Here is a 25,297-nt window from a genome sequence, read left to right as displayed (position 1 = left end):
TAATGAATTTTGAATTCCAAACTTGCAGAATAACTTCCAAGTTTACTCTTTGTTATTTTCTTGTATTTACTACCTTCCTCTTTGTGTCACTCTGTTTATTTTAAACCCAAAGTCTCCAGACAGACCTGTGTGAATAGCAGACTTATTCCCATATGGTCTTGGGTGAGCTGGTAAAAAAGCCAAATTGAGTTTTCAGTTGGTTTAGTTGGCTTTCATTTAATTTGGCAGACTGATTTTCTAAGTACAGTGAAAAAAAGGGGCCTGGCAAATAGATCTTGAGAGGATACAAGCTGTTAAATAAACAGTAGTCAGCAACCTCTTAATTCTTTCTTGATATTAGTAGGTCCAATCAGTGCCTTTAATTGCCTTAGACCTAGTCAGGAGAAAAGTAGAGAAACAGTTAAAAGAACAGAAAGGAGTTGAAGTAGGGGAAGCAAAAAGAAGTACACACACTGGAGACTCCTAGTTAATCAAACAGTTGCTTTGGTGACACACTGGCATCTAGTGTCTATCTGCCTTTCCCAGATTTGGATCATCTAAAAGATACCCTACTGATTAAAATTTAAAATGCCTTCTAGAAAATTTTTTTTTTTTTTTACAATTCAGTAGATTAATATATGTCTTCTTAAAATTTTATTTATTTTTGGTTGCGTTGGGTCTTCATTGCTCCATACAGGCTTTCTCTAGTTGTGGCGAGCGGGGGCTACTCTTTGTTGCGGAGCATGGGCTCTAGGCACACAGGCTTCAGTAGTTATGGTGCACGGGCTTAGTTGCTCCATGGCATGTGGGATCTTCCCAGACCAGGGCTCGAACCCGTGTCCCCTGCATTGGCAGGCAGATTCTTAACCACTGCACCACCAGGGAAGTCCCCAGTATGTGTCTTTTAAGTTTTGTTTTGTTTGTTTGTTTATGTATTTATTTAGTTTTGGCTGTGTTGTGTCTTCATTCCTGTGGGCGGGCTTTGTGTGGTTGTGGAGAGCCAGGGCTACTCTTCATTGCAGTGCATGGCCTTATTGCAGTGTCTTCTCTTGTTGCTGAGCATGGTCTCTAGGCATGTGGGCTTCAGTAGTTGAACTCGGGCTCAGTAGTTGTGGCTCGTGGGCTCTAGAGCACAGGCTCAGTAGTTGTGGCGCACGGGCTTAGTTGCTCCGCGGCATGTGGGATCTTCCAGGACCAGGGCTCGAACCCGTGTCCCCTGCATTGGCAGGCGGATTCTGAAGCACTGTGCCACCAGGGAAGTCCTGATAATATATGTCTTTTTTTTTTTTTAACATCTTTATTGGGGTATAATTGCTTTACAACGGTGTGTAGTTTCTGCTTTATAACAAAGTGAATCAGTTATACATATACATATGTTCACATATCTCTTCCCTCTTGCCTCTCCCTCCCTCCCACCCTCCCTATCCCACCCCTCCAGGTGGTCACAAAGCACCGAGCCGATATCCCTGTGCCATGTGGCTGCTTCCCACTAGCTATCTACCTTACGTTTGTTAGTGTATATATGTGATAATATATGTCTTGATGTCCTGTGAGTTTTGAAGTCATGGAATTCTATTGAGTATTTTATTTGATGATCATTGATACTTGATTGCTATTCCAGTAGAAGTTGGAAATAGTTTTCTTATTGTACTAATAATACTGCAGATTCTCCTAAGGCACTAGTTAGGGTCTCAGAATTGCCATGTTGTATCTGAACCTCATTTTGACGATAAAGATAATAACTGTCATTTATTGAGCATTGACTAAATGCCAGGAGCACTAGTTACCTATTACCCTGCAAGGCTAGATGGTAATACCACCATTTAACTGATGGAGACAGACCTAGAGAGGTTAAAATTTAACTCTGTTATATGTTTAGCATAGTGGTTTAAGAGCATAAACCCTGGGACCAGATTGCCATTTAACTAGCTCTGTGACATTGGGCAAGTTACTTCTGTCTGACCCAGTTTCCTTATCTGTGAGATGGGAATAATAACAGCACCTAGCTCTTAGGGCTGTTGTAGTATTGAGTTAATAAATGTAAAGCACTTAGAATAGTGTCTGGTATACAGTATTCTTAGCTTGCTACTGTTATTCTGCTACAGCACCTGTCAGGAATTTTAGAAGTGATGTGGCAAGTTTTTGTTGGCTCCCTATTGTATGGGTTGGGAGTGGCGGAGACCATGGAAATATGCTGAGGTGGAGACAGAACTGTTAGAGAGCAGGTTTGTCAAAGGTTAGTCTCCTGAGAACTTCTGAGATGTGAGGTGAAACCAGCATGCTGAGAGCTTACCCCATTAAGATTCTATAGTTATAGCCCTAGGGAATGTGTCTCCAGGGAATAGTAGAAATGGATGGTGATAATGGTGTATAAGTTCTTACCCCTTAAAGGGGCACTGTACAAAGGCAGGAAGTTAGAAGGCTGCCCTCCAATTGCAGCACCATTTTTTGCCTTAACCCAGAGAAACCACCCATAAATAAATGAATTCTGAAGGTGGAAATTGTGTCAAGTCCAACCCAGAAAAGGACTCATTGGTCACCATCAAATCCTGTCAAATAGGTCCTGTGAAGAATTTTCATATCATGAAGCTATTGTTTAACTAATTTTACATGAATACTGTACCGGAGAACAGCTTTGTTAAACTGTTAAATGTGTAGGGATTTATAAAGGCATCTGATACAGAGTAGTTGTTGATTTTGGCTATGAACTGGTCACATTCATATGTATGTAAATATATACACACACAACTGGGTGCTAGTTAGTATTTCATTTTATCTGTATTATGCCTTTTTTTTTAGAACTGTGATCCTGAATTGTTAGGGTCTGCTGGATTTTGTCCAGTTTTAAAATTTCTAAAAAAAAAAAAAAAAAAATTTCTTTCGAAATGTTTTTAATCAAGCTTATGTGGGTTTTTCTTTTTATTAAAGCAGTTGCATGGTATTAGAAATCTAAAATCGTTTTTTTTAATTTTTTGGGAAATGAGTTTATTTTATTTTTTTAATTTCTATTGGAGTGTATTTGCTTTACAATGTTGTGTTAGTTTCTACTGTACAGCAAAGTGAATCAGCTATACATATACATATATCCCCTCTTTTGGATTTCCTTCCCGTTTAGGTCACCACAGAGCATTGAGTAGAGTTCCCTGTGCTATACAGTAGGTTCTCATTAGTTTTCCATCTTTTTTTGAAAAGTAAGTGATTTTACTGTACTTTCTCAACTTCATTTCCATTTGATTCTTGGATCTCACAGGAATCCTTCAACTGCTTTCTTCCAAGCGTTCCATTTGAACACGATTCAGGAATCAAAGAACCTCTGGGATAGGTATGAATACTTTCATATGGAATGCATACATGCAAAAGTGTATGCATGAACTGCTTTGTACTGTAATGGTTTCTCATCATTAAAACTGATGTTTATTATTTTAGGAGGGGGGAAAATCACATGGTATCTAGCATGGGACAAAGCAGCAAAATAAACCAAAAGGACAAACTATATTTTAAATAGAATATAGACATACTTTCCTTTTTACTGCACTTAAAAGTGTATTTTTTGAAGGGCTTTTTCTATTGGATTTTATTACATGAAATTTCCCCTTACCCATGTGTATTTAATGTAAAAACATATTTTATAAAATAAACTACCTACAGTTATTTTAATTTTGTGCCATTTTATATGATTTCTCTGTAAAAGCCTTAGTAACTCAAAGCAAAATGTTATTTCATATTAAGAAATTGGAGGAAGGAAAAGACTAAGGTATCAAAGTAGTAGTCATTGTTTAATTCTCGGCAAGAAAATTTAACCTTAAGCTTGTTTGCTAGAATTCACCAGATCTGCATTACTGTTTTATAAACCCCTAAAACAGTTTGTTTTCTCACAGAAATGTTGTATAAATTTTATTTTTAACTTTTTAAAATATAGACTGAAGTCTTGGAGTTCATGTATGGCAGTAGATACTTTGGTTTATCTTTCTGCTTAATACACATTTTAAGTAGTATATGCTCTGTTCACTTATTTTGCTGAATATTTATTAGCACTCCATCATTCTGTGTCTAATTAATAGAAGTTGAGTGCAAACAATGTTTTTAAAACTCACACAAAGCTTTGTTAGATTCTTTTAACTCTGCTTGGCAGTGCATTTGTGTCCTTTGGCATATTTTGGATAACACTCCTAGACTCAACTGCATCTCTTTCATTAGAATAGAGTATTGCTATGTGCATGTACATGTCATGTGAAGACATGGTCTACATTGCTCAGAAATGATAACAGTGTCTTAATTCTTAGGCTTGATTTACCGTATCACTCAAGAAATTTTCTAACAAACTGTCTTTTTGGTGATGTGTTCCTTACTTAACTTAAAAATGTTTTTAAATGGTTACTTGTAGAACAAGAAGTTTTAAAATGTATAGTGCTATGTTTATAAATTCAATTTTTAAATTGTATAGCTGTAGCAATATAAATTGAGACATAAATGTAAATTGTGGCATGAAACAAGCATGAAGTTTTAATCATTCAAATGGCTTACCAGATGTAGCCAGGGTGAGTACTTTGGGGCGTACTTTATACTTTTCCCTTAGAAAAAGGAAAAATAGTACTCTTTAGAAATGTTATAAAATAGTTTTTAGATATATGGTAATTTATTTCAAATAGCTAACTTTCATGAGCTACTGTGACATCAATATGAATAATACCTATTATTTTCATAAAAACAATGTAGAAAGTTTTGAGCTTTATCTTTTATAATTTGGATCTAATTAAAAGATTTCTTTTCATTATAAAGCAGCTGTAGAAGTTGCCTGCTCATCATTTGTTACAGCTAAATACTCCTTATCTGTTTTCTTTTTTAGATACCAGAAACATTTAAGGTATCAGAAATCAGGCAGGCTGCTTTATCTATAGTTTCTCATGGGTTGAAAATATTTTCTCTTCTTCTTGGAGCCTCTTGTCCAGAACCAAAGAATTTTAAGAGATACTTGGATACTTGTCTATAGTGTGTTAGTGCCAAAATATAATCAAAACTTATATTCTATATCAGCCATTGTTCACTGTAAGTTGGCATGTTGGTACCAAGGTGACAAGCCTAACGCAGTAGAAACTGACTCGTGGCTTCCTTTTAGCTTTTCAACTAGCTTAATTAATTTTCAGTTGAGAAGAGCAGTAGTGTCTGGCCTTATTAGTTCTAACCATCTACAACTTCAGTTGGCAGGTATCTGCAAACTTTTTAATAGGCTATGAGCTAATAAAGTATTGTGGGACTGTTTATTCGTTTTCTTCGCAGACAGGGGTTGAAGATTAATGTGTGTTAAGCTTTGAAAAATATCTCACCAAGCTGCCTTGTTCATTTTTGACTATTATAAATTTAAGACTTTTTAATATTATTAATAATTTGGCAATTATCAGTATTTTTCAAGGATGATTCTATTAAATAGAACCATTCAGAGATTTAAGGGACTATAAATTCCTTACATTATCTACTTAAGAGGTATAAATTTGCCTATCAATGTGGATATATACCATATTTCAGGCTCCTGTTTATGAAATCTTAGAAATCATTTTCAGTAGGGGCAGCTTTTAAGCTCTGTGCCAATTTTTATTAAACCTGCCCTAGATATGTGAAGATTCTTGGTTTTTGCCTTACTTGAAAGACTGGTATATTTTTTTCCCCAGAATTCTTTCAGCAGACTATCTTTTAATCAAAATATAAGTAACTAGTATACCTTCCTCACATTGACTTAGAGCTCTCTAATGGCCCGTTTGTTTTCTCCACTATTTAAATTAGAGTTAGCAAGTTGAGAAGCTTTCCCTCAGTCTGCTTCTGCCTATATTTAGATATTCTCTCTTTCCATTGATACCCAATGTTTTATTCAGTTATTATACTAAAGTCGAAGCTCCTGTCAAGCCTTCCTTGCCCTTTTCCTGTAGGTGCCATCATTTTCTGTCTTCTGCATTGTCATCAGGGAATCAGTAGGCTGAAATCATCACCATAGATACTGATAGCTAAAATAATACAGGGAGCCCAGATTATTTGCATTGACTGTTTATTAAAATGAATAATGTAGCTTTCTGGAGATTACCTTACTCTCCAGAAAGCTTTTAAGCCCTGTGCCAATTTTTAGTGATAGCCTAGCCTATTGGCATTTCAGAATAGTAACTTGAAAATTTGACTTCCTGTTTTTTCTTCTTTAAAAAACAGCTTCCCAGACTTAATCATTATTGGCATTACTTTGTTAAATCGACAGAATTAGTTTAGAAACCTACCCTGATGATCACTGGGGAGCAGGCTCTCGTTGGGAGTCCTTTGTCTGTAAAAGCTAAGGGTACGAATTTATAGCAAACAACTTTACCCTCTTGTAAATATCAGGTCAGTAAGGTAAAGGAGTACTAGAGGGAAGAAACTTTACCTCAGGTAGCCTAAAGGAAGAAATCAGGTAGCTCGTAAGGATTTACCCTTATTGATAAACACTTAAAAGTGTTTCTGCCTCAATGAAGAAAATACTTAAATGTAGTTAACAAATGAGAGTAACAGTTGCTAGGTGCACCATCTCCTTGAGTCAGCTTGTCCTTCCTCATGATAGCACCAATATTTAAAGAGAAATGAATAAGGAAAGTAGTATACATGAATTATTAACTTAAAATGGATGTCTGAGTAAGTTTATGTCTTTTTCTAGATACTTGATGATTTCAGTTAAATTAAGTCTTTATAGTGATTACTTACATCTATTTACATCTAGTTTCACAGTTGTTGCATTAAAACGTTCTTGTTAAATAACCTCAAGTATTTTGTGTTAGAAAAGGCATCCAATATTTCCTGTCATTGTGAGATTTCATTTTTGAAGTTAGGAGTAAATCAGAACTAAACTACTCCTATGACACGATTTGTTTTGTTTCGCTCATACTCCAGGAAGCTTGGATATATCATTAACATCCACTTGTTAACCCAAATTGTAAAAACTCAGGTTTCAGAATTTGGATAATCTAGTTGTTGAATGCTCGGTGCTAATGACTTTTTAAAAATCTTTTTATTGAAGTATATTTTGTATCAGAAAAGTCCACCATTCATAATTGTACAGCTCAAACTGAACACATCTGTGTGACTAGCACCCAGATCAAGATACAGTAGTATAAGCTCTTCATGACCCCTTCGTGCCCCCTTCCTATTATTTCCCTCCTCTATCTTAATTTGCAGTAAGTGGAATCATACACTATGTATTTTGTGTCTATCCTCTTTTATCCAGTATTATGTTTGAGGTTCATCTATATGTTTCTGCATAGTGGATCTGAACTACATAATTTTAAGAATCACCATGGTGGGTTACTTGTTAGAGATTTTTACTGGTTAAATGTTGTCTCCTAATAATTATACTCTAAGTACCTTGAGGATATAAGCCCAAACTGTTATGTAACCACACCAAATATATTTCCTAACAATTTGTACCTAGTACTTACATAATTTATTATCTGATTATATTTTGACCAATTTCAGTTAAGGGTATCTAGTAGAGGGTAATCAGAGATGCTAAAAATTAGAGGAAAAGTTTTTAATGGCCTGTCATCTTTTTAGGACTGGATCTCAGATTTAGATGAAAACCTAAGAACATGCTTATAAAATGTTCAGATGACGTTAAAGCAGGAAGTCATAGCTATTATTGGATGAAAGCATTTGTGAATTTAACAGTCTAAAGTATGTGCAGCAATTGAGAAAGTGAAAGAACGTGTATGTAAATTCAGGGAGGTTGAAACTTAAGTTGAATAGGTAGAGTAAAAAGTACCTAGATACTGGTTGGCTGCATTTTACAGTAATTGGTTAGCAAGTGACAAGCCTGCTACAAAAGCTAATGTAATTTGAGGCAATATTTATCTAACTAAAATGAATAGGAAAAGATGGTGACAGACCTATTGTACTCCATTTCTATAGGATAGTTACTCTAAATACAAAGCTAACTAGAAAATCTACTTTCTTTATATTCCACCTGGACAGCCAGGTGGGTGTTTCAAGAGGCAGGCTTGAGCTTACTTTCTGAAAGGAGATGGGCCCCCAGGGAAATAGTCTTGCCAATCACTAGAAATAATAAAGCTGTCATCCTATTAATCAGGAATGTTTGACTTTGAGGTTTAGAGCCAATTACTTTCAAAATCCCTATGTGTGGAGTTTTATTGCCCCACCACTTAATTCTAAAGGAAAAAAGAAAAGAGGTAAGAAAAGTTTTGAAATTGATCTACTTTACTTCTGTTTTGTCTTTGTTGCCCATGATTTTAAGAAAACCTCAAAGAGCTGTGAATTTGCTTAAGGAATGGAAGGCTAACAAACTATTCTCTATTAGGGAAGAATTCCCATGTCAGAGACAATTAAGCGGTGGCCACAAATTGGGAAACCAATGGTTGGGTAGAATTTGGTCGTGCAGAGTGAAAGGACCAAGGAAAAGGCACCTTCCAGTTAGAGGAAATAGTGTGAACTACTGTGGAAGTACAGGGCATATGTGATAAGGATGGTTAAATTTGATTGGTGCATAAAACATTTGAAGACAACAGAGAAGAAATGGTGGATTGGGTAGAGATCAAAGATATTAGAAGGGTAATGAAGGCCTGAATTAGGCAATGGAGATAAGGAAAGAATGGTTATCAGAAGGTTAGAATTAAAGAATTTTGCTACTGATTGGATATGATAGGGAAGCAGTCAAATTTGACTCCAACGTGTCAGACCTAATTGAGGGAATGGTGGTACCATTAGGAAGTATTAGTGAAATAGTTGGTTTGGGAAGGAGAAAATAGTGATGAGATTTTGTTTTGAGTCGAAGAGCCAGTGGAAAGTCAAGGTGGAAGTAAATACTCAGGGTACAGCTTTAGCTGCAGACTTGCAGCTTGGTAGAGAAGTTAAGGCTAGAAGAGATTGAAGAATCTTTTATTTATTTGTTTGTTTGTTTATATTATTTTATTTTAGAGTTCAAGCTTTAGGAAAGGCTAACATTTCCTAGGAACAGAGTAGGGAAAAAGGGTCAAGCCAGGACCTTGGGCAGCACTACCTACATTTAGAGAACAGCAGAAACTTTGAAGAAGATAAGTGGTCTTAGAGACTTGAAGATTCTAAGAATATTATTTCCTAACCAAAAAGAAGGGAAAATCTTTGAATCTCTGTTTTGAAAAAATTTTAAATTTTCAATAATCTTACCAAGTTCAACATTTGTTAACATTTAGTCATACTTGCTTTATCATCCTAACATTATTTAGGAACCATTTAAGAGTAACTTCAGATAGCATGTCTATTAACCCCAAAATACTTTAGCATATGTTTCCTATCACGTAAAAAGTAGTATAATTACCAAATTCAGATTTGTTAGACTATTATCTAATATGTAACATACAGTTCATATTCACATTTTTGCCAGTTGTCCCAATAATGTCATTCATGACCATTTTTTACCTGATCCAAGAGCCTAAACAAGATCACAGATTACATTTAATTATGAAACACCTATCTTTTTTCCTCCTGTCTTATATAAATAAATAAGTACTTCACTTCTATTAGCCTCCTGTAAGATTGTTTAAATATTCACCAATAAAGGAAGTGCTAATGTTCTGGATGAAATACTGGGGAAAAACGCATCTGCTTAACTAGTCTGTATTATAGGGGCTGGGGAGAAGAGAGAGGAAAGGAAGTACTGCCTAAAATCCAGCTAAAACAACTACTGGGATTAGAGAAGTTTTTAAGAGGAGTCTTTTATTTCTCAAAGTTTAGTAGGGGGGTGGCAAGAGAAGAACATGTGGATATTAATGTGGGTATATCCCTTAGAACAGAAATTGAGGTATATTCTTGTACTAGTTTTTTCTGTACTGTGATTTTTATACATATGTATTAAATTGGGATTTTAATTATCTTGAGTTGAGAAAAAGTAGTATAACTTAAAGACATTTTTACTCACCACTTGGGTTCACAAAGTATGTGACTGCTATCCTTTATGGTTTGTTGTATCCTCCTAGTTTTATTGTGATAGTTGCCTAAGGTGGATTGTCTGCTGCCAGATTTCTAACCATAGATCTGTATCTCATTGTTTGAAGTGGTGTTTCAGTGGATCCTAAGCATTTCTTCTCCTCTTAGCTTTTCTGTGGCTAGCTGAAATGGGACACCTGACATGCTGATATTATTTTCAGCACATGACTGGGCTTCAGAATTGGTGATGAGAAATTATTAACTGCTCATCCAGTTACATGCTTCTGTTCATGTGCTTACCACCTTCTTCTTTAGTTAGTAAATTTTCTCTACATAAGTCACCACAGCCTACCTACTCTGAGAGGTCTTGATAATTATTTTCAGGATGAAATTTGAGAAACAATTAAAAAACTCGGAAATAAGGTCTCTTTGTTATTGTTGTATTTTAACTTTTCACCAGATGGGTTTTAAGTAAACCAGGCCTTTGAACAGAACAGAAACGTGTGTGTATAATTTGCTAAACCCATCTTATTTTTTTCCTGAAGAATCTAGAACTCTAGCAAAGCTTTTTAAGAGAAGACTCTTACTGAACTTGTTCAGATGAGAAGGAAATTTAAATATAGCCTGAAATTATTGAACCAGAACAAACATATAACATCTGTTTGGGGTTTTTTTCCATTCTAGTTCTTCAACAATTTAAAAGTATGAACTCATACCTCTTCTATGTATTTAAACCTGCAGATAGTTTTGGCAGCCTATTGAGAAGAAAGAAATATTAAGTGGAATTATTTTAATATTTTGTCTTCATTAAGATTTGGGTTGATAGGTAGTTAGATGAGAGAAATGACTGACTGTATTCTAGCTGACATTCTTTGTGTGTGTGTGTGCACTTGTACTAATATTCTAAATCACGCAAATCAGGAAATGTGTTAGATTTTTGTGATGGATATAGAGCATTTAAATGCATTTGCTTACCAGAAATTAGCTTCTGTGTTTAGGCTTCACTTGACAACTTCTAAAATTTTTTCCACATTTGACAAGTAAATTTAAATAGGTGGTAATAATTTAGAATGTGTATTCATTGATAAATATCCTCAAGAAATAACGTTTTTATGCTGTTTTGTTTCCTGGTTATTGTCAAAGTTTGAAGATCCTCGGTGATAAATACTAAAAAATTTGGAAGCTGCTCATTGTATTTTTTTCGGGGTTTTTTTTTTTTTTTTTTTTTTTGCGGTATATGGGCCTCTCACTGTTGTGGCCTCTCCCGCTGCGGAGCACAGCCGCTCCCCTGCATGTGGGATCTTCCCGGACCAGGGCACGAACCCGTGTCCCCTGCATCGGCAGGCGGACTCTCAACCACTGCGCCACCAGGGAAGCCCTTTTTTCGGTTTTTAATTGTGATATTTGGCCCAGAAATAGTGGTGCTGTAACCTGTATCCTGGAAGCCAAAAACATCTTTCTATTAATACATGTCTACTAGTGGTAATATCAAGATAAAGAAGGTATTCTCTTTCTAGACTTACACACTATTAGAAGGAGAACAGGAAGGGAAAAAGAGTTGTTGTGTCTGACTAATCCCACTCATGTTCACAGTGACTATTAACCATTAATCTTCAGAAAATTTCTGTCTTTATTTACAGCAGCTGTTTCTTAGATATTGCTAACTTAGTCCAGAAAATGCTGCTAAATGTATGTCTGGGATGGTCATAGCGTAGTTTGTTTCAAGAAATTAGACGGTAACTCTTAGGCGTAACACGTGTTGATATTTAAAATTTTAAGAACAGTTACATTTCTTTTATGTTAACTGTTGTTATAACAAGAGCTCGAAGTCAAATATATAGCTCTGTGTTATTAACAAAGCCTGCAGGACCTTATTGCATATATTTGAGTAACACACAACTTGCTTCTGCTTACTTTGTTTTTCCATTTTTATCTTCTCCCACCCCCAATTTCAATTTCCTTTTTTTTTCTTCTTTTTTTTGGTCTCCTCTCTATAAGCTGTTTCTACTCCTTTTGAAAGAAAGAAGAGTATGAATCATTTGTGAATAAACATGATCTGTTAAAAAATATCTATCACTATCTTGTTAGAGCTCTTTTTCAAAGCTGCATTAATGAAATTCTTGCCTATCTTTCACCAGTAGGTGCATTTGATACAATACATAAAATGCTAAACATCTTTTTTTTTAAGTTTTTAACATAACTGATCATTGTCTTAAATTATATCTTGGCTCAACCACAGGTACAAGTTTCCTATAATTGTGTATGTCTTTTTATATGTGAGTTTCTTGGAACACTGTGTCAGTGTTCTTATTCTGTTAGGTACGTTTGGGCTAATTTTTTCCCATAAGTTTATCTTTGATATTTCTAGCCTCATTTCTCCAATACATATGGAAAGACTATATGTAATTATCAGGGGCATGCAGGGTTGCCCCATTTTCCCCTTTTCACCATTAAACAATAAGTTTTTCTGACTTTTACAGAAGCAAGCATTGATCTATATGATGTCTAAGAATTCTCAAAACAGTGTAGTAAACTTATTAAAGAAATGTGTTTTACGCTTTGAAAGTGAAATTTTGTACCAAAAGAAGCTAAGCACATTCATTCAAATAGCAAGTTCCTTTAGGAACTCTTAGGTATAGGTTTGTCTGATTTCACATATCTGTTTTCAAATAATGACTTGGAAATTGCAAGTCATCTACCTCTTTGCCCCTGTGCTCACTCTTTTGTTCTATTAATATAAGTTTGCCATAAAATAAGCTAAATAATGGTAAACTTAAGCCTAGTTATTGCTGGACTATACTATAAGAACTTTCAATAGCACATTCTCAGTTAAATGGGATTTTTTTTCCTCAGCAATTAAAGAAGAATGAAATGATATCTATAGGAAATGTTCAAGATTTGTTTTTGATAGCAATCTTGCCAGAGATTCAAGATTATGATTGATATATTAGAACAGCTTTCTACATAAATATTCATTTTTAGGAGAATTCTAATTTTAAGTTAAATTTTAAAGGATATCTAATTAATCTTAACTCTGTTACTCATCCACAAACACTTCAGTTACTCAGTTTTATTTCAGATTTTTAATAAGGATTTCCTACATGTTGGAATTTAGTGATTGAAACTCTTCAGTTGTGAGCCTTTTACTCGGTAACAGCTAATTTTGAAAATGCATGCTCGGGAAAAATTTGATACAGAAGTTTTACATACTTTCAGTGTATACAGCTCTTACGTCCTAAATTTCCTATACATTTGTATGGTGCACACACCCTTAAAATTATCTTTTTTATAAGCATCACAGTAAAATAACTAAGTCTGCTTTATATGGCTGGTTTAATTCTGTCTTCCAAAGATTTTTTTTTCCAGGCATTTATCATAACAGTGCTTGTTGTTGGCTGGTCCTTTAACAAAGGACCAAGTAGTCTGCCCTTTAAATGACTAGTTCATCAAAGCCTTACAGACAAGCAAATTACCAGCATTACTGATAGATATATCTCAGGAAGCATTTACTTTGCTAAATAAGTATTGTATCTTCTCATGAGACTTGTCCCTCAAAAGAGTAAATCATTAAAGTGTCTTCTTTTGTTTTTTAAATTATGGTAGTATTTTGGTTGATAGGAGACAAGAGTTGCATAAAAACTTTCTAAAAACATTTTGGTAATAATGTTGATGAAATCACCACAACCCTAAACTATTATTTATCCAAATAAATATGGATTTTTGCCTTCACCAGGTGATTATTGTCTTTTCATAGCCCAGCCTTATAATGTAGTTGTGTGGTTTTATTGAAGTCAAATGTGTTGTGAGATTACATTTGGAAAGATTATATTTGTAAATTGGAAAAATTCTAATAGATCTTCGGATTGTATAGAAGACTTTTAAATGACCGTGTGTGTTTAATAGAAAATTTCCATTAAAAGTTAAAATGTATAACAACGTAACTCCATCCCCCTGTATTTGGGTCAAATATCTCTGGAGAGATGGCTGCAGAGTTTCCTTTACAATGCTGTCTTTGAGTTTTCTATCGGTTTGCACATATTAGTCTTCTTGAATAAGGGCCTCCTCCTTTCCCCTTCCCCCTTACCCCATTATGCCATTTTATTTAGGGGGTTAATGTAGGTAAAAATATGCCCATAAATATGAGGGTTGCCTTTTCTGTGGATTACTGGCAACTAAAAATATAAATCAGCATTCTTATCAAACAGAAAATGTTATTAATATTACCTTCCAGCGATTAAAATAGGTGCCCAATTGAAAGCTTTGTAAAAAAATTTAATAAATGTAAGATTATATTCTTAAGGAAGTAAGTTTTACCATTATTAAATCCTCCTACCCCCAGTTTTCTTCCATGCCCATACGCAGATGAGCAGTAGGATTACTCCTGAATAGGATACATTGTTATATCTATTATATAAAACACATAATAAAATTTCATTCTTTCCATCATGTTCTCTGATTTTAAAATTGGGGATGATAGAGATAGACTAGGATTTAGGTGTAAAAATTGAATGCTGTCTTGAGCATTTAAATGAATGATATAGATTATTACTGATCCAGCCACCTGTGCTGTATAAGTCTAGAAATTCATATATGGATGTGGACCAAACAGAACTCAAGTGCCATTCTGCAGGACTACAAAGCTGTCTATACCAAGTTATGGTGTTAAATCATAATTTCTGGATCATGATCTTAAACCTTTGATTGGTTCCATTTCTACTTGACTCTTTACTAACAAGTATTCTGATGGCCTCAAAGTCCATGTTATTTAAAGTTTGAAGTATCCATATCAAATATGAAATTATTTTACATTAAAATACTTAAGTACAAAATATCAGTTGTGTAATCATGGTAAAACATACAACTTTGCTATAAAAGATTTCTAAAGGCTATTTGATTAAAACACTTATTTACTTAAACTCTTTGCTAGAATTTTTTTTAGAATTCAGCATCGGAGGAGGAATGTGACATAATAATGATCGAAAGCCGAAAGTTTAAAAGTTGTGATGCCCTCACATGGTTGGAGGGTTATTCTAGCTTCTAAGGACTGAATGTTGTCCACAAGAGTGTCTCATCAGGTCATAAATTGGTAAGACTTAATGGATTAGATTTTATGTATTATACCTGATGTTATTGTATTGAGATGAATATTTATGAGCAAACTGAGCACATTGTATAACTTAAGAGTATAGTATTAAATATATAAGTTAAAACTTGGAGTTTTAAATACTTGGAGTATGTAATTCTTTCAGAGTCTCATGAGGCTCAAGACCCTGTCTTTGCAGTGGTGTTTAATAATCAGTTTAAAAAATAAAGTGACATCCTATATTATAGTAAGATTATTTAAATATTGCTATTGCATCTGCTGTAGATGCTTACAGTATAGTTAGGGGCCCCATATACCTTCTAGTTAATATCCCAAGAGATATTTGAGAAATAATATATTAATCTTTTATTTTTATAAAAAAATTTTCATCCATTTTCTCCATGAAATATAATTTAAATAGTTTTATTACTTGTGGGATTTTATTTTTCTCAATAAAAGACATTTTTCCTGCTGTCTCTAAAAATAAAAGCCAAAGAAATTGTCTCAATTCCTAGTTGAGAACACCTAAGATGACAATATCAAATGAAAATGATATATTTGGAGTCAATATACATTTTTTGTGTGCCCTGAAAAAACATTTCCTTTCAGAACTGTATTCTGCTTAGAAAGCAAAAATTTTCAAATTTGTTTTGTATACCTTCTTATTTTGCTTTGTTTTACACAGCTGTATTTTGTAGGGGGACTCTCAAAATAATACAGTTTAGATTAGGATAAGACTGTTTAGATTAGGATATCATAATCTTCAACCTGATCATCATATTTTGTGTATGAAGAAAAAGAATCTGGGTTAAGTTATACTTCCAAGGTTACACAGAAAATATTAGAATTAATATTTTCATTAAAATATGGTGCACATATCCTACAAGTCTATCAAAGTTATTTGAAAGTATCATCTAAATAGGCTACAATATCTATTTCTGACCTTATTCTTAACCAGAGATATGTTATTCTCTTATACACACACATACCCGTTCTGTCTTTTGAATAATATTCTAAATTGTTTCAGATAATAGTATTCCATGACTTCGTGTTGATCATATTCTGTATATAAACTTAAGGTTCTTAAACCAGTAATAACAATCAATGGTATTTTGGAAGGAAATACAACAAAACTGTTGTCCCTTATTCTATATATATTTTTCATTTTTATTTTTTTATTTTGTACAATATATCCGTAAAACTTTGGTAGTTAGGAAAATACGTTCTGATTTCTTTAGTAGGATATCCATATTTAGTAGTCAGTGGGTGGCCTTCAGGGGATCCTGAAGCCTGTGGAATTTTGGATAGAACTTTATGTATGTTTTCAGTGGAAAGTTCAGAGTATTTGCCAGGTTTTCAAAAACAGTTGAGTAACATTGCTAGTGAATGTTTGTGTCTAAAGGACAAGCCTTGTTAGACACCCAAGTATGTGACTTATGAAGAAAGTTTTTAATGAATACACTGATCTGTTAACTCCTACTGATATTTTTCCAAGGCTAGTTTATTATAAGTGACCATTAGACTGATAGAACAAATCAGAGCCTAATTTCTTTTAGTTTAGAACTTGCATTCTGTCCGTCTCTGTGCTCAAGTGTTGATTGGATTTCTCCACAGAGTAGTTGCTTTTTTTTGCTACTTAGTGGTTACTGTGTGTCAGGGACTGCTAAGTAGAAATACTTAGCATGATACCATAGTAAGTATTTTTGACATGTTATCTCATTTAATGTTCACAGCAGTTGTATAGATACTATCAATAGCCTCAGTTTATAGAGAAGAAAATTGAAAGCCTGGAGAGATTAAGTAACTTTTTCGGGTCACATAGCCATTAAGTGGTAGAACTAGGATTCAAATCTAGCTTTCTAAGTGGAGCCTGGGCTCTCAATTGATATGCAGGTATAGAGAGTAACCCTGGAAAACTTGAAGGATAAGATAAGGGAAAATTTCATGTTGTATGAAGATGTGAATACATAAATTTGATTTCCTTTGAACTTAAGTATTAATAGCAATGGGTCATCCTCATTATAAAACCATCTTTTAAAGCACTTGCCAAAAAATAAATTTGGTAAGTTGCTTACTGTCTAAAATCATTTATTGTATTGTAAAATAACCCATTCAAATTTAATGCTTATAATTATAAGCAAGTATATATGTATTAGGAAAGTTTTAGTACTTACTAGAATAGTATTGTACTAACTGTAACCATTAAGGAATTCACCCTTTAATATTTAGGATTTATAAATAGCAAACACTGGAAGCAGTTTAAAAAGCTACTTCAAGCCGCGAATGTTTCTTGGGATAGGGACATGAATCACATGAAAAACCCCCTACTAAACCACATCACATTTGCCCTTAGTTGTGAATAATTCTATAAAGAAACCTCTTTTATGTCTACTTTTAAAACATTTTTGCAGCAAAATTTATTTGGGGGGGGGATGTATTTTATTGAGCACCTACTTTGTGCAAATCCTTTTCATTGGTTTAATTTTATCCTCAGATGAGCTCCAAACCTTATAACCTTTTCCCTGTTTTTAAGTGTTTATAATAAAGTTCCTGAGTCTAAATATGGCTTAAAGGTAAATCTACAATAAAAGTACTGCTTAAAACAAAAACAAGTAAAACTATAAGAATTTTTTTTCTTCAGTTAAATTGAAGTAGACTGCAGGTCAAGTATAAACTTGATTGAAAATATACAAACAACATAATAGGTCATCAGAATATGAGAATCCTGTATTAAAAGTCCCCCTTCAGATAACATATTTCTACCCCAGCTTTTTTAGTAGTAATATATGTACCCTTTCAAAATTAAGCTATGGAAGTTTGGGAAATAGAATAAGAACAGTTACACCTAATCCATGTTTTAGCACAATTGCTGTCTCAGTGTTTACATATTCCCTTCCAGATTTTGAGCACATATGCATGGATATTAATAGTTGCAATCATGGTTAAGTAGCTTTTAAATAGTTTTTAGTGTTCCAGATATTTGTCCATTTGTACAAAGCTTATACTGATATATATAAGTTTTGAATTTTGGACTGATATTTCGACAACTGTGAAACCGTCCTTTCCAGTTTTTCTTCCTATCTCTCTGGTTGTTTCTTCTCAGTCCCCTTGGCAGACTTTTCCTTTCTTTTTGTCCTTTCAAGTATTATTGGTGTACTCAGGATGGTGTCCAGACCCACTCTTCACATTCTTTATCATGCTAAGAGCATATAGATGGCTTTGGATGTCCTCTGTATGCTGTAGGAAGCCATGTATATGCACCTGGCACTCAAACTCATTACCTGTGCATCTGTCCTTACGTTCAAATTTCCCTGATTTTTCACAGCCAACTTTCATAGCTATCTGATCTTTCATAACCAGTTAATGACAAAGTGCTGCCATGTCTACCTCCTGAGTATTTCTTCAGCATATTCATCTCTCTCATCATCTATTCAGGGCACAGTCCTTTATTAATTGGAATTGCAACAAACTTCTAACTGGTGTTCATTATTTGAGTTTTCCTGCTGTTCTTTTTACTTGGAACATTTGTGTGTGTGTGTCCTTTTCTTCTCCACCCAACTGTGGCACTTCCTCTACTAAACATTTTTCCTTGACCCTAGATCTTGATTATATGCTCCCAAAACACCCTCTATAATCTTGCCCTGTCTGAGCATTTATCACATCTCTGACTTGTCTGTCTCTTTCATTAAATTGTAAACTCTGGGATTATGTTTATTTGATAGTGTATTCCTTAAAAAGCAAGAGTCAGCTGTAAAAAGTAAGTCACCTAACTCCTAAGTCAATATTCTTTGAGTATTTTATGACATTCAGATTTAGGCCGCTATACCTAACTAATACAGATTACATAGTTAACGTATTAAGTGCTTACCATGTGCCAGACATTCATGTGTTATCTCACTGAATCCTAGCATCTGGTCCTATTATTATCCTTTGAAGAGGCTAAATAACTTGTGTGAGGTCATATCGTAAAAATGATGGAGTTGGGATTCAAACCTGGGTATGACTCCAGAGCCAAAGCCCTTTTATTTGATACCACCTCCGAGTTTATCCTCTGAGTCTAGAATTATAAATCTGAGTTGGAGGGGAATTTAATGGTCATTTATTCCAACCACTTGTCTCATACTTGAATCATGTCTGCAACACACCTTCCAAGTTTTCATCTAGCCTTTGAACACCTCCAGTGATGTTTATCTTAGCATCCTGGTCTTCTTTCTTTTTCCATTTCATGTTTAAACCTTTTATAAACCCTTCCTGTACAGCAGAGAATCTAAAATGTGAAGCAGAAAAATATCTTGCCATCACTTAAAGATTTAGGAAAGAGATTAGGTTCATGTAAAAATGTAAGCTGCAGTACAGTCTATGGAAACACTGAACCGAGCATATTCTCTAGTTATTCTGTTAGTTTTCATATCTGCTATAATCAAGAATATGGGTTCTAGTTCATGGCCTTAAGTCATCGGTTTTAGTTCTAAAGCTCTTTTTCAAAATGGATAAGGAGACATTGCTTAACATCTTAGAGATCGCAAGGATGTTTCCCCTCTTCGAAATTATTGATTCTAGTGATGATGTAAGAGTTTCATGGGACTCCTTTATATGTGCTTTGATCCACCAGTGTAAAAAGAGTGAAGTACTTCTGAATTTCTTCAGAATCCTGGATCTAGTTCACTTAGAACTTTTACTTGTTCATGACACATACTCAAAGGCATGACAGTTTGAGTTGTCTTCTTTCTCTGACTTGACCAAACCGGCAAGTCTTTGGTCTCCTCTTTCCACTTTCAGGATAGCTGTTGGTTTCTTTTACTTTTTCCCTAGATTCAGTTCTGTCTGTCTATAGAGAATGATATTGGGGAATACCCCATAGATGGATATTTATGAAGTGTGATTATATAATTAAGCCTTCACTAGATTTACAAAAAGATTTTCCCCTGAATCCATGATTCTAATGTAAAAAGACGTTTGTCAAGATTTTTATCCAAAAGATCATTGAGTTTTTAAAGTCCGCTTTATTTTCCACAAAGTCTACTATGACTTTGTCATCACCATGTTCCATACATGGAACTGCTAAGTTTCAGTGGCATAATTTTGTCAGAAGTAACCTGAAAATCCATAGAGCTCTGACTTTTCTTTTCCTCAAACTTAGACAGTTTCTCTACTTACTTCAGTTGCCTATATTATATAAAAAAATGTTATACTTTCTTCCTTCTCAGTGAGAAACAGTCAATCAGATGCTTTCATCATAAAAAGGTTTATTGGCTTTTTATTTAAGCTGAGTTTGTCAGGGAGAGGAAAAAACCAAATTCTCAGGAGGTCTTCCCATTTTCACTGTGTTCCAGTGATACCCTTAATTAGTTTCTAATAGTTTAAGTAGCCGGTTAATTTCTGAACTCTTTTTCCTGGCACAGTAAGCTCAACTTGACATAAGTTCATGTTGAATTTACAAAATATAATTAGATAATATATTAAATACTGTATGTTTTATTCCATCTTTTTCTTCAATTAAATGTTCAGTATCAATTATATGCAGAGTGTTGCAATAAGTAGACCCTTGAGATGGACACAATTCCTGCCTTTAAGGTTTAATTCAAGGGAGAAGAACATTCAGTGAAAACAACAAAAACAGAATTATTTATGGAAGAGTCAGAGGGATGGGGCCTACCGGCAAGAAATGAAGAGAGCAAAGATTATGTTGGTAAAGCATCCCATTTCATTTCATTCTTATCTCTAGAATCTAAATTGATTTAACAAATTTCAAGTCATGATGTAAGTCTAGAAATCATCATAAATTTTTTACATAAATTGATGCCTACAAACTATTGTAAAGTTCTGCCATTAACCACGTCTATCTTACAGAATTGTTATTGCCTGGAATAATTCCAGGATGTGGATCTAGATTGAAATGAGAAGTAGTAGGGAATTCCTTGGTGGTCCGGTAGTTAGGACTTGGTGCTTTCACTGCCGGGGGGGCCGGGTTCAATCCCTGGTTAGGGAACTAAGATCCCTCAAGCCGAGCAGCCAAAAAAAAAAGAAAGAAGTAAGAAAAAGTAGTTAGCTGTTAAAAACTTTTTGCCACTGAAAATGTACATATCTGAGTATAGTTCTCCTTGAGTAAAAAAACCTTATAACCCTTTAGATTTTATAATAACTGCTACTTTATACTTTTCTTTATTGTCCTATACCAGAATTCCTTTTTGACTTAGGTAATTCTAAAGCAGTGATTCTCAACTAGAGTAAATGTGGTTTAGAAGCAAAACAACACTTTATCTCTCTCCTATGAGTTGTTTTTAGTAATATTTATTGTTGTAATGTCATGTAACACTAAAGAAAGGCATGAGATAGTTTTAGTTAAACAGTTTTTTGGAAGTTTTATGTTGAATTAAACCAATTCAGTTATATCTCAGTGGCCTTTGGAAAAATTTCCCCCAGTAGGTTAAGATTATTTATATTCTGAACAATGAAATTTTGAGATTCTATCGAGGATCAATAAGAATTTTACTAATGTTCAATCCACATAATGCTGTGCTTAATAAATATCGATGTAAGTTTAAATCTCAAGTCAATTTTTATTAGCATATATTTTGTGACTGCATTGAACCTTTAACATTTGATTGAGTACAAAGAAATCAAGTAAATTTAAAGCATAACTAGGATTATTTCTTTATTTGGGTGAGACATAAATACAAAGGTTGTTTCCTAATACTAATCATAATTTTTATTTGTACGTTACTGCTTCATTTGTAATCCAAGATACACTGGAATAGTAGACCTTACATAGTGTCAAAATCCAAATTGATCCAAACAATTGAAGGAACAAAAATTTTTTAAGTGTCTACTATTGTAAAAAGTCTCATATAATCCTCACAGTAATCCTTTAAGGTAGTACAACCATGACCCCATTTTACAGATGAGGAAACTGGTTTCAGTATGTTAACTTGGTAGGATCACCTCATTAGTAAGTAGTGGAGTTGGGATTTTAAAACCAGCTTGTCTAATTCTAAAGCCTGTATTCTTAAACCACTTTATTACTCTTTGAGAATTCAGCGTTTTGTTTCGGCAGCTGCTGAGAGGTAAGCTGTCTCACCCCCACAGTGAAGTGGAGAGCAAAAGAGAGTTAGGCCAAGTGGTAGTAAAGTGATAACCTAGACAGTTTTAACTCTTTAGGGCATTTCTTCACAGTACTTTTCTTGTATTTGTTGAAGATCAGCAATTTAATTCTTTGCTCAAACCCAAACCGACCTAAATTTTTAAAACATCGCAAATGCAAAACATTCATTGATTTATTAAAAGTAAAATAGACCAGACTTTTTCCCTGTTAGAATATTCTCTTCATTTTTTAAAAAATATTTTATTTATTTTTTATTTTTGGCTGCATAGGGTCTTAGTTGCGGCATGCAGGATCTTTCACTGTGGCATGTGGGCTTCTCTCTAGTTCTTCTCTCCAGTTGTGGCGTGCACGCAGGCCTAGTTGCCCCATGGCATGTGGGATCTTAGTTCCCTGACCAGGGATCGAACCCGAGTCCCCTACATTGGAAGGCGGATTCTTTACCACTGAACCACCAGGGAAGTCCCTATTCTCTTCATTTTATTGAAGGGTAATGACCGTGCTTTGGTGCTGTCCCTTAATGAAGCAACTATCTCTTTAAAAAACCTCATGATACTTTTATTCTTCTGGGTTTATCCCTATTTTGAAACAGTTCCTTGATAACCTCCATTTTCATTTATTACTATCCTTTGGGGGACTTTGGGGACAGATTAGGAAGGGACATAAGGTGGCAAAGAAAGATTAATTATTAACCTAGGAACAAAAGCTGGGTTTTAGTCAGATAACTCTAGTGGCTAATTTTGCTTTGTCAAATATATTGTCCATAGAATTATGTTTTTTCTGTAAAGCTATTTTAAATAATATCTCTGCATCTTCAAGAAATGGACATAAATGAAGAGATTAGCTATAACATGAGGAAAAATTATCTCTGTGCTCTTCACTGGTATTTGGCATTTAATATTCAAGGGGATAGTCTCATTTTGACTCATTTGGTTAGGCCTCATCGTGGAAATGGGATTGAGAGGATTTGTTCAAGAATACCTCCTGAGTTGGAAAAAAATAGTACGTGGAATGCTTGAGAAAGAAGAGGCAAATGTGAGGCCATTCAGCAAAAGAAATAATTAGCTTTCTCAAGAAGGGCAGTTTCTTCCCATCCCATCTTCTACAACTCTTTACCTGCTAGTCTCCTCCAGTGCTTTGGCCCTTATTTGTCTTCACTGTTTAACCAAACTCATCTCTCACAATTTGAGCTACCTACCACATTCTGATAACTCTCAAATCTAGACTCGTCACCAGAGATTACTCTAGAGTTCTAGATGCCTATTTCTAGCAACCTTTCCTTATTTCTCAACCTTCTTTCTTTATTTCTCCACCATGATCTATATCCCAGATGTCTCAAAATTCAAAAGTCCCAAATGTAACTTCAAATTTCTCATTTTCATCTCAGGTTTCTCTGCCACTCACTCCCCATCCCTCAAAAAAATCTAACCATCTTCCTGTGACACATTAACTATTTCCCCATTCCTTAGTTGCTCCATGCTAAAAATTGCAGTCATCCTTGGCATTTTCTTTGTTATAGATGAGTCTCTTTCATTTATCATCCCTCTGATTTCTCACAGACTCTCTGTGCTTCAGTTATAAAAAGTTTCATTTTCCCTTGCTTAATCCCTGTGACCAAGCATTTGGCAGTGTCCTGCTATCCCTTATTCCCCTTTGCTTGCTTAGGTAACTTTTTTAAGACCTGTCTTGAGTGTTACTATCCTTCCTTCTCACTAACCCTGCCCCACACACACACACATACACAAAACACCACATTTGGTTACAGTAAGTTTCATAAAAAGTCTCTAAAACTAATGATGAAAGAAAAAAAGCCCAATGAGAATAACTTACCTCCGGACACAGCAAATCTGAGGTGAGGCCAAGTTGCAATGTGTATTTGCTAATTCCACATCTAGTGATCTTCCCACTGGTGGACACTATCTAACTTCATGTTCTTCCACCCAGTATTTGTTGAGCATTGGGCATGTGCAGAGGCGACAGATTGGAACTTTTTTTTTTTAACAAAAGCGTCACCTAGAAAGGTAAATGTTACTGAGATTTGGCTATTAGGAAATAAGAAGCAAAAGTTTGTTTAGGATTTATGACCTGTTACCTCCAAAGGAATTTGGATTACCTCGGTATATGGATTAGATGTTAATATTAGGCAGCAAGAACATATGGCAAGTGTAGTTTCAGACTGAAAATGAAGAATGAGATTAAGGAATGTTTCCCCAATTATTTATTGAGTTTAGTTAAAATAATAGCATTACCCATGTTTATTAAATACCAAGGAGTGCTTGGAAAAAGTCAGTTTTGCCATTAAGTGTAGGAAGTGGCTTTGATCTAATACAGCTACTTCATGTTATAGCTAAAAAAAAAATTTTTTTTAAAAAGGGGCCCCAGAGTAGCGAGTGATATATTTAGGACTCAGATTCCAAGTATACAGTTTTTGAGTCCAAGTATCTGTGGCATTCTTTATTAAATGGCTGCCAGCCTCATGATAGATGTTTGTACGGCCAGTAGAGCTTTGTCTGGTAGGAGATAGATGCAACCGTTAAAACATAGCCTGTGTGGTTAGTGCCATAAGTGTAGTGTGGAACATGGCTTACTATACTACTTCTGGAAGGGTTAGAGAAGCCTTTACAGAAGAGAAAATATTTGAGCTGAAATCTATAAAAGAATGGTAGAGTTTCTACAGTACTTAGAGAGTGAGAAACAGTATGAACAAGGAGAGTAAAAGTAAACCATGGAGGGTCTTAAAGGAGTTTAGGCTATCCAGTTCAAAAGTTGAGCAGGCATTTGGAACTGGGAGGAAGTGGGGTGGGATAATGTAAAGGTTAGCATTAGAAATTTATACTAAACTAGTTCCTGATTTTTCCCCCCTTTGCCCCATTTGTATGTCATTGCTGAAGAATTCTGAGTTACTTTAAAAATGTTAGATGAATTTAGCTACGTAGGTTGTTTTTATAATAGGCCCACTGCCAAGTGAAAATTTATTCAGTGCTTGTTGGTCTCTGAAATGAAATGCAAATCTTAAGAGCTTTACGTTTTTGTTTTTATTTCCCTTGACATTCTTTTTTTTTCTTTTTGAATTTTATTTTACTTATTTTTTTATACAGCAGGTTCTTATTAGTCATCCATTTTATACACATCAGTGTATACATGTCAATCCCAGTCGCCCAATTCATCCCACCACCACCACCACCCCCTGCTGCTTTCCCCCCTTGGTGTCC

The 25,297-nt window shown here is 34.6% G+C and overlaps 1 protein-coding gene across 3 annotated transcripts in view; it reads left to right on the top strand.

Annotated features, from left to right (window-relative positions):
- Positions 1-25,297, top strand: part of TSC22D2 (TSC22 domain family member 2) — a 61,681-nt gene that overhangs the window by 17,908 nt on the left and 18,476 nt on the right. The window contains exon 2 of one of the 3 annotated variants that reach the window (XM_027092859.1): positions 3,230-3,301. The exons of 1 other annotated variant lie outside the window; for it this stretch is intronic. In XM_027092859.1, the coding sequence (XP_026948660.1) occupies positions 3,230-3,301 (72 nt within the window). Of the gene's footprint in view, positions 1-3,229; positions 3,302-14,830; positions 14,984-25,297 lie in introns of those variants that run through there. One more of the 3 variants, XM_027092861.1, reaches the window with a different exon arrangement.

The sequence above is a fragment of the Aethalodelphis obliquidens genome, unplaced genomic scaffold (genome assembly GCF_003676395.1).
Source record: "Aethalodelphis obliquidens isolate GAN/ISIS:26980383/991018 unplaced genomic scaffold, ASM367639v1 scaffold81, whole genome shotgun sequence".
NCBI classification, from domain to species: domain Eukaryota; kingdom Metazoa; phylum Chordata; class Mammalia; order Artiodactyla; family Delphinidae; genus Aethalodelphis; species Aethalodelphis obliquidens.
The sequence above is the reverse complement of the archived record's forward strand: the minus strand, read 5'-3'. Positions and strand labels throughout refer to the sequence as shown.